A 10,666-nucleotide genomic window follows, 5' to 3' on the forward strand; every position below is an offset into this window, starting at 1 on the left:
ATAAAAAATAACAACTGCGTAATAAATACATTTGACTGGTCAATTGTATGAGTCTGAGTTAGGGCCCAAACCCGTAGGGGGCCCAAGATATATGTGATATATTTTTCATCCAACCACATGAGTCTGCACTCAATGTTCAAAATACACCAGAGAACATAATTTAGCCACAGAGGATCATTCATTTAAAAAAAAAAACTTTGTATTAAATCTGAACACAAGTAAATACAGGCAACTGCCTAAATAAAGAAAACAGCAAGAGAATGTCTTAAGAGGGTGTTTGGCCACCAAGAGCTGCCAGAACATCTTCAATGTGCCTTGGCATAGATTCTACAAGGGGACCTAAACCATGCAAGGAAAAATACACCACATCATGACATATTTGTATCCCTCATTTACTCAAGTGTTTCCTTTATTTTGGCAGTTACGGGTTGCCCTCCATTAGGAAGGCTGGCCAGCATGCACACCCCATATACAGCCTGTTGCATTGTGGCCATAGACATGTGTTCCATAGAAGGGTTTTGGAACCTCTTACCCTGGCAATTTGACTATTAAACTGATTGGTACACTAGCAATGGCTGCCAGTCCTGACCTGAATGAGTACTGCCATCTATGGATGATATTTCTATGGTTGTCTGTTTGCCTTTTGCAAATTGTTAATATACAGTAGCGGGAAAAACGTGAAAGCAAATGCCTACTGCTTAAAAGAGCAGACTAATCTGTCTGTAGAACCAACAACTCTATTTTTTTTGCAAACAGCAGCACTGTTTTTCAACGTAGCTCGTCTTGAGATAGACTATTGCCAAGATGCGCACACAGGCCATCACCGTCATCATCATTATTTGGTGAGTGCATGAGTTAGTGTGCTACTGGAAATTGTATGTACTAGGGGAGACCGGGGATGGTTGTAACACTTTTTGCATTTTTGTCCATTTCTCAGAAATTTTTTGAGCTACTACATTCAAAATGTGATAGGAACAGCTTCCATCTGTCTGCTACAAATGGGTATAGGTGTTATCTCTATAAATCAAACAGATACGTTCAAATCAAATCTTATTGGTCAAATGCGCTAATACAACATGTGTAGGTAGACCTTAACGTAAAATGTTTACTTACAAGGACTTAATCAACAATGCAGTTAAGAAAAATAAGAGTTAAGAAAATATTTACTAAATAGGTAAAAAAAAAAAAAAATATTACGCATTCCTGCGCCTGTCTCCCGATCCCTTTATACCAGCGTGACATATACAACGAGTGAAATGTTACAATTTATCCCACCTCCCCGGTCAGTTGTAACAGAGCTTGGGGTGAAATTTAACAGTTTGAAAGAAAAATCATATATCATGACATGCAACAAAATATTATACGCCTTTATTGAGAACATGAGAACCACATTGTCATGTTTAACATTTTGTGCAGCAGAAATAACATAATAATACGATCCATTAACTGGCCCTTCTCAACTAAACAACAACATCTGACAACTAAACAACAACATGTGGACTAAACAATTGAATGTTTGTGGTGTTCCTAATGGAAAAAAACAACTTAAATTCCCAAGGCTTGGTGGGCCCATAATTTGCATTCCCAGAACCCAGGCATTCTTAGGCTTGTTACAACTAACCCTGACCCTTGCAGCCATTAGCTATCTTCAATTTTAGCTACATGTTCAAACTTTAGCATTGCTAACTTACATTTACATTTACATTTAAGTCATTTAGCAGACGCTCTTATCCAGAGCGACTCAAATATATCTACACACACGGGTTATAAACCGGATATAAGTTTGGTGAATCTAATGACAAAGCAGGTGATGCCATCAACAACAACAAAAAATTGGGTCATAAAAATAATTTCGTACCTCAAAATCAGAGTTTTGTCAATCAAATCTGCAGAGTCTATCACAGGGTCTTGCTTCTTCACATGATGGTTGAGGACTAAACTGACCATCTGCACAGTGAGTCACATGATTGTAGCTTGTTGTCACGTTCTGACCATAGTTCTGTTAGTTTATTCTTTGTTTTAGTATGGTCAGGGCGTGAGTTGGGGTGGGCAGTCTATGTTTGTTTTTCTATGTTGGTTTTTGTGTTCGGCCTAGTATGGTTCTCAATCAGAGGCAGGTGTCGTTAGTTGTCACTTGTTCCTGATTAGAGATATTGGGAGTGTTACAACTATCCCCTGTCTCCCCTAGCCTACTGTAGCCTATATACAGTACATGCTCTATATATTTCCTCCTATTATTGCACAATCTGTGTGTTGCTTCATTGGCCTGGGCTATTGTTTGTTTAAATTCCAAACCAGATTGATCTCAATTTGTCTGTGTCAGAGTAACCACTCATTTCGGTCATTTGTGTGGTATTAAAAAAGATTCAGCTAATGTCTTCTTCCATGTAAATGACTTAGAATTGCATGAAATGCATTTTTAAAAGCCTTTTTTTTCTGGACCCTGAACAAATGTTCCCCATGAGTGGAAATCGTAAAAACGCCTCTGCTCAACTGTAGCCTATGCCACATTGCAAATTGGATTATGGCTTAATTATAAAGGGGCTTTTTCTTCAATAGTACATTTACCACGCGTCGAATTGCATCTTGGTGCACGGATTTGTTTACAGAAAATTATGGTGTGTCGGGAAGTGTGTGTGTGTCTGCGTCTGTGTGTGTGTGTGGGGGGGGGATATGGGAATATGGTTCCAACAATGTTATGTAGGCCTACTGAATTGCTCCATTTCTCACCTATACAAACAGCCTTACAAAATGTAACAGCGACCTCCTGTGGTCACCAATGATTAGGACATACTGTACGGTTCGCAAACCTTTTCTAGGAAATAGATTATGCACCACAGTTAAATTAATGACAGCTTGACAAAGACAAATCTATTGTATTTGAGATACATTAGAAAGAGACACTAATGACCATACATTGTTTTGTATAGCACTTTTCAGGAGATGTTTACAGGCAAAATACACAAAGCATCAACACAATAAAACATAGTCAATATAATCGAGACAAACAGTTCAAAAGAGTTTATTCCATTATAGCCTGGTGGCAGACTGACATACCTTACATAACCTACCATGATATTGGTAATATTAAAGAGGTTAGCATATTGTATTTATAGTTCATGATTCATTCATGATTATCCATAATCATGGTAGCATCCACATTCACGTAGAAGTGTTCAGAAACATCTTCTGATCTTATTTAGTGTAGGTGACAATAAATGATTCACCATTTTGTTCCTGTTGGTCAAAACCTAATCCGAAACGCAAACAAAACAAACTGCAAATGCATCCAGCAAGTTTTCTGAGTCACAAGCTTGATGTAGTCATTCCGTGTTATGAATACGGTAACAAATACTAAAATGTTGACTACTTTAGTACACTATCTATGAATTTGTAAAAAAAAAAAAAATCTAATGGGGGACTAGATACATAGTGCTTTCATTTCTAATCGGTAAAACAGATCTGTATGAAAATACCCTCAAATAAAAGCTGACATTCTGTACTGTCGCCTCATATGAAACATTTGAGCACAGAGCATAAAATGTACACATTTTAGCTTCACTGTGCAAATAAGTGCAAATAAGTACAGAGGGGAGTGTATTATTCCGTTAAATATCTAAAAATGGATGTACTCTAGCAACTGCAGATTATCCCATTAATCAAGAGGATGGCCAGCATGCAAAGTTTGTTTCTGGGTTTCCAGATTACAGACCATAAACTCTGAATGATGTCAGTAAATGTTTAGTATTGTGGTCACCTTAGTTATATGTGAATTGTAAACATGCTGCTATTTCCTGGTAAAAAATATATTTTACAGAACTTCCCAAGCTCAATTAATGCGGATTGCACACACTGAATTTTCACACTACTTATAATACACTGAACCCTGAATTATCCATCTGTGGAATGGACCATAAACTCTGAATGCCCACGTAAAAAATACTACAGTATAATATGGTATAATACTGTAGTATTTACTGTAGTATACTGCAGTATTTATAGTATACTGTAAAGGAAATTGTAGCATATACTATAGTAATTCATGTATTGTTTTTGCGGATTGTAGAATACTGTAGTATTTACTGTAGTGTTTTTGCGCTGTACTACACCGTAGTATTTACTGTGGTGTTGTTGTGTGCTGTATTATACTGTAGTATTTTCTGTAGTGTTTTTCTAGACATTACTGTAATATTTACTATAGTATTTTTGTTTTATTATCTTTGACATAGAAGTGGAGGCTTCAGGAAGGCTACTGGAGAAATGCTAAAAGAACACATTTTCCATAACTTTTAGGTAGGACTGAGGTCTGAAGACATAACTGGTAGGGAACACAATATATGGTGAATGTATGTTTCTAACTTATGGGTGGCACAAATTGCGACATGGGGGAGGCGAATGGGCAGGGTATATGCAAATGAAATACAGTGTTCTACAGTATGCTACAACATTCTATAGTAAGTACTACACTTTATTTTTATTTTTTAAATATAACCTTTATTTACCTAGGCAAGTCAGTTAAGAACAAATTCTTATTTACAATGACAGCCTACACTAGCCAAAACCAGTACGATGCTGGGCCAATTGCACGCCACTCTATGGGACTCCCAATCATGGCCAGTTGTGATACAGCCTGGAATTGAACCAGGGCATCTGTAGTGATGCCTCCAGCATTGATATGCAGTGCCTTAGACCGCAGCGCCACTCGGGAGCCCTATGATTGCGGGATACTACACTAAGTTCTGTAGTATTCTATAGTAAACTGTAATATTACTTCTTGTGGGTGATGCCAATAAACATACAAAAATGATTAAGATTACTGTATATATGTGAATTGTAGACATGTTGCTGTTTATGTGTGCTTTATGTGTGCTTATTCTGGTCAACAACTGTATCTCAAAGGATTATATCATAGCATATCCTTATTGGTCACATACACGTGTTTAGCAGATCTTATTGCGGGTGTAGCAAAATGCTTGTGTTTCTAACTCCAATAGTGTACTAATATCTAAAAAGTAATATATAACAATTTCACAACAATACACACAAATCTAAGTAAAGGAATAGAATTAAGAATATATCAATACAGTGGGGCAAAAAAGTATTTAGTCAGCCACCATTTGTGCAAGTTCTCCCACTTAAAAAGATGAGAGAGGCCTGTAATTTTCATCATAGGTACACTTCAACTATGACAGACAAAATGAGGGGGAAAAAAATCCTGAAAATCACATTGTAGGATTTTTAATGAATTTATTTGCAAATTATAGTCCCTGATGTCTCTCTGGAAGGAGATTCTCGCTCTGAACTCGTCTATTTTATATCCAGAGACTGAACATTATACTATATTATATATGATATATTATAGTATATTATATATTATATACTCGAAAGGGGTGGATGGTGTGCAAGACCGCATTCCAAAGCATGAGTTAAAGCATGAGTTAATGTTTCTGTACTGGGGTACCGTGGGAGATGGAGTTGGGGCCAGACTCTTGGGGGGGGGGGGGGGGGGGGTAATTAATAATTAAATAATAAAGTTGACTTGTTTTGAAGAAATGTTAAAGTGTCTCCTTTTGATTAGAATAATTCCATGACACGGTTATGATATAAAATGAAATGTTTCAGAAGTAGAGGCGTCTGTGATATTGATCTTTACCACTTAGTTATCGTAGCTGAGTTCTACAAGCAATGTCTTGAGGATTTAATCAGGTTCTGGGAATCAGAAAGGCAATCTGCCTATGCCTGCCTTTTGCAGACAAGTTCAATATTAAAGTATGATTGGATCTGTTCTTTATGCATCTAATATAATCACTGAGTAGGTCAGTCGTCTAAGTAACAGTCCTCTATCTTAGGAATGAACGAGATGACATCCCTCAGTTCGTCCAGGCTCTCCTGTAGCCGTTCAGCTGTCTGTCTGATCGTCTGGATGAACTTCATGGTCTCTGACTTGACCTCAGCCTTTGGTTCTTCACATCCAGGCTTCAGCTCAGTGAAGGAGTCTGTGTCCATCACTTTTAACTTACTGGTATCATTTTCCTTCGCCTGTCGGATGTTGTGGATCTCTCTGGCGTCCATGGCGATGAAGAAGATATCAACCGCTACAAAAAAAGCTGAAAATATTCCTGTCGCCACCTCTGCCACACGCACTGCCCTGGCAGTTTGGGCTGCCACCTTGCCAATATTGGCTACCCGGAGTAGTCTGAAGAGCTCTGTGGTGCCCGCAACGCCTTTCCCAACCCTCACCCCAGCACTAGCAGCGGCCTCTACATTTAAACCGGCACTTTCTGTCTTAGAAGAGCTACTTTTCATGAGTGTCTCCAAACCCTCAGCGATGTCTTGCAGAGATGTCACCACAGAGTTCATCTTCTCCTGGAACTCCTTGATGATGTTTTTCATGGCTAGGCGGTCGGTGGACTGATTGACCATGTTGGTGATGTTGGATACTCCTGCTGTGGCGCCACCAGCGACAGCCACCCCAATACCCACCCCAGTGACGATCAGGGAGGCGCCCAGAGTGAAGGGAGCCATGATGAGCCCGACTAAAGAGGTGATTCCTCCAGCTGCCCCAATAACACCTCCTGTCAGACTGCCTATGGTGGTGCCTTTGTGAATACTCTCCAAGCCACCTGCCAGAGTTCTCAGCTTGTCCAAGGTTGTCTGGAGTTCCTCCACAGTTTTCTTACTCTACAGAAATTAATGAACACATATCAATGAATGAATGGAAATGTAGATGGTTACCAGACATATTGAATGATTGAACGATTGATATTGCATAGCAAACCTTTTTTTTGAGGAAACTGATAATGAAGGGTTTTGCCATGATGTCACCAGCTGAAGGCCTAATGGTCGGGTCTTGTTGGAAGATGTCACACAGGAGTTCACAGAGCTCCGGTGAGAAGCTCTTATGTAGGGATGGGTAAGATCCCCTCAATATTTTTTTAATGAGGTCCGTTGTTTTCACTGCAGTGAACTGAGAAGAAAGAACTGTCTATTATCACACAATATCCATCATTATCTAGTGGTGGACAGGCAAAATAGAACGAGTTCAACTTATGTCGGAATTATTGGATTTTGATCGACCCTTCACGTCAGAATTTTGCATCCCGAGTTTACAAGTTTTTGGTATCTGATCTTTGAACTTTTCAGCTGAAAATTGATAAAACAGAGCAATCTTACAATCGTAATATTTTTTACAAGATATATGTAGCTAGTTTAATTTGGTCAATGTTAGCTATCTTAAGCTAGCTGGGTAGACACTTATCTCATTGGTTGAATAATTGTTTCTACTTTAAAACTATTTGACTGCACTCATGTCGTATACAACTTCACCAACTGGAAAATACGAAATGACAACAAGCATTTAAATGCAGGATTACTTACTGCACCCTGAAGCATACACAACTCATACAGCACACATCCCAAGGACCAAATATCACTGCAAAGGATGGAAAATAAACATGTTAATTCTCATGTAATTATTATTATTTTACACTGCATAATTCTCACTTATTTTTACACTTATAAACCTGTTAACAAACATATCCTATGGTAACACTGTCTGTGAGCGTGTGTGTGTGGAGTAACAGCCATGTCAGTGGATCTCTGCAAATGTCAACTTACTTCACATTTTCATTATTGTCTAGGTCATCTTATTGGCCTGGTTTACCTAACGTATGGCTTGGGACATGACTTTATGACATAGATCATGTCATTTTATGATGCCACATCGTAGGCCTTGTGACAGAGTTACAGTAAATGAGGGATTATCTAGCCTCAAATGTTTTGTTATTTGTTTGTGGTTTCATTCTCATCTCACTTTACCTTGAACAATTAGGGAAATTGCTAATTATTACCTCAAAATCTTTACATTTTTCCAGGAATATATATTTAAATATGCATGTTAAATATTTTCTACCTTTTGGTGTCATATATTCCACCAGTTAGAATCTCTGGGCCTAAATAACCCACCATTCCATCCTCGTTGGTAGTCCTGATAAACAAAGTAGGCACATTAACAGATTTTTTTCTCCCTACTCATTTATGTAATCAAAAATACTAAACTATTAATTGGTGTAACTATTAATGTATTGTGTGTAAATTCATCATGAGCCTTTTATAATTACAAAACGAACATACTTTTCATTGACACTTCCAAACGCTCCCAAACGAAGTGTTTCAAATTCTGTGAGAAGTATGCTCTAGTATAGATAAGAAAATACCAGTTGAGGTGTTAAACAACAGTTTATGACATTCCATCATTTAATTTCGGCACTGATATGAATCATAACATACATTTGTGTAATAATCTCTTTTTGTATCGCTGTGAAGTCAACAATCCCCCACAAATCACAACATGCAGTTGATTGTTTAACAGGGATTTACATAAAACCTTACATTTTATTAACCCTCCTTTTTCTTTAAGTTTATTTCTAGGCTATCTTTAAACTAATAGCCTTTGCATAATGTTCTATTAGCATTACCTGGGGTCTCAGTTCTCTGTGAAGAAGGCCCTGGTCATGTACATGCTTCAGGGCCATGCAGATCTTGACAAACCAGTCCATAATCTGCGAAGGTATCAAAGTGATTATATATTTAGCCTAAAATAAAAACAGTTGTGGAGTGGAATCTTCTAGTTATTACTTCAGCTACCTTCTCAGAGTACTCTTCTGTAGGGTTTGTCACCTGCTCTTGTATCTTCTGAGAGAGATTTCCCTTCGCACAATGGTCTGTCACTATATAGTAGCAGTTATCCTCTGTGAAAATGTATTAGTAGTTTGTGTGTGAATACTACTTGAGAATACTAATCGTGAAACCTATTAATACTGTAGTAGTTCACTTGTTGAAGTTGCTGATACTGTATTAACTTGTAATTCCAATATAATGTCTCTGAAACAAATGAAATACATAAAACGACAAATAAAACAACAAAATGAATGATGTAGTTACCTGTTAATGAGTTTTTGTAGCATACAATGTGGGGGTGACTAATCTGTCTGAGGCTTTCAACCTCTGAGACAATATCTCCAGCACTGGAGTCCAGGATAGATGTCTGTCAAAACAAATTATATGTGACTTATTGAAAGATATATGCATGTTAATTATTTAGTTTATCTTTATGAATACATGTCATTATCAATCATTATTTTTGCACCTGCAGAGTTGCCTATAATTGAAACCCAATTATGTATCCTATCCCTCTGTGATCATTCCAAAAAACTCTAAGATATAATCAATTCAGAAATAACAAATAGTTCTCACATACCTCATTCAGTTTGATCTCTTTAATGACAAACTGGTCACCATGTTTGTCAGTAGCTATGACACCATTCTCTACCTCCTTCTGGGTAGTGTATCCTTTCTTCTCAAGGACACTGTGTTTTCCCCATCTTTAGATTTCACTAGAGTCTGTGTTTCACTCATGTCAATTAGCAATGTTCATCTTTTTTTTTAAATCAATAAAGTACATTTTAATATACACTGAGGTCACAAAACATTAGGAACACCTTCCTAATATTGAGTTGCACCCCTTTTGCACTCAGAACAGCCTGAATCCGTCAGGGCATGGACTCTACAAGGTGTCGAAAGTGTTCCACAGGGATGCTGGCCCATGTTGACACCAATGCTTCCCACAGTTGTGTCAAGTTGGCTGGATGTCCTTTGGGTGGTGGACCATTCTTCATACACACGGGATACTGTTGAGCGTGAAAACCCCAGCAGCTTTGCAGTTCTTGACACACTAAAACCGGTGCTCCTAGCACCTACCCCGTTCAAATGTACCATTCTCTCTCTGAATGACACAATTGTCTTAACATGTGATATTAATAAGGGATCATATCTTTCACCTGGATTTACCTGGTCAGTCGATGTCATGGAAAGACCAGGTGTTCCTAATATTTTGTATACTCAGTGTAAAATACATTGGTTTGCAATAATACACCATAGCAGTAAGGTGAATATGTTAGTAACACAGGTTTACCTTTGCTTGTCTGTCTGCTGGTTGTGCTGCTGGCTTACTTTACCTACAATTTGATTAGGAGTTCCAATCTTATATGCAGGACTCCTCCTCTACTTACATGGTTTGATCAAACAAACACACCCATATCCACATTACATGTTAAGCAATAATGGATGAACGATCAACCGGTGTGTCAGCTGTGAGAGACTATAGGGAAGTTTGGACTAAACCAAAGCATTCAGATCATGTGATTTACAGGAAATCCTACTGTCCTACTGAAGTAATGTTCAAATGATGAAACAAGAGCTGTTTACTGTTGTCAACTTGTTCGTTTTTTCCTGCTTTTAATTGTCCTCTGTACCTGTGTCTATTATTATTATTATTATATATATATATTTGTTTTTTTTTGGGGGGGGGGGCGTAACGTGTAGATCAGCTTTAATATTGCAGGCAGATTCTGGCTTCCATCACTGTAATTGTCTGCATAATTTCCAATCCTCCACATATTTTTGTAGTAAAAATATAAAATATGCAAATGTATTTTTCAAAAACAAGCTACATATTATGAACAGTACAAAAACAAATTATATAGTATTTCGGGTCCCCATATATATATATAACATTCTATTGGTTGCAACAATTTTGTATAATAATTTAAATTGAAAAGCTCTAAATTTTGAATCCAGCGTTGTTTTGTGTATCAGTTCGTAAACC

The 10,666-nt window shown here is 37.6% G+C and overlaps 1 protein-coding gene and 1 long non-coding RNA gene across 2 annotated transcripts; both read right to left on the reverse strand.

The window, feature by feature from the left end:
• Positions 1-5,742: 5,742 nt before the first annotated feature.
• LOC115133840 (apolipoprotein L3-like) lies at positions 5,743-6,817 on the reverse strand. Its single transcript, XM_029667316.2, has 2 exons — positions 6,779-6,817; positions 5,743-6,681 (listed from the first exon to the last, which is right to left on the reverse strand). The coding sequence occupies exons 1-2, from the start codon at positions 6,815-6,817 to the stop codon at positions 5,818-5,820; spliced, it is 903 nt and encodes a 300-aa protein (XP_029523176.1). The 3' UTR covers positions 5,743-5,817.
• Positions 6,818-8,132: 1,315 nt separating this feature from the next.
• LOC135572776 (uncharacterized) lies at positions 8,133-8,746 on the reverse strand. Its single transcript, XR_010464475.1, has 3 exons — positions 8,647-8,746; positions 8,478-8,561; positions 8,133-8,195 (listed from the first exon to the last, which is right to left on the reverse strand). It is a non-coding gene; the product is annotated as an uncharacterized LOC135572776 (long non-coding RNA).
• Positions 8,747-10,666: the final 1,920 nt, after the last annotated feature.

Source organism: Oncorhynchus nerka, linkage group LG8, assembly GCF_034236695.1.
Source record: "Oncorhynchus nerka isolate Pitt River linkage group LG8, Oner_Uvic_2.0, whole genome shotgun sequence".
NCBI classification, from domain to species: Eukaryota; Metazoa; Chordata; class Actinopteri; order Salmoniformes; family Salmonidae; genus Oncorhynchus; species Oncorhynchus nerka.

What these genes read in the sequence shown, in the direction of transcription:
- LOC115133840 (XM_029667316.2), bottom strand. Translation starts at nt 6,817, where the DNA reads ATGGCAAAACCCTTCATTATCAGTTTCCTCAAAAAAAAG. An exon ending in TCAGTTTCCTCAAAAAAAAG is followed by an intron (nt 6,682 to 6,778) that starts GTTTGCTATGCA and finishes TAATTTCTGTAG; the next exon opens with AGTAAGAAAACTGTGGAGGA.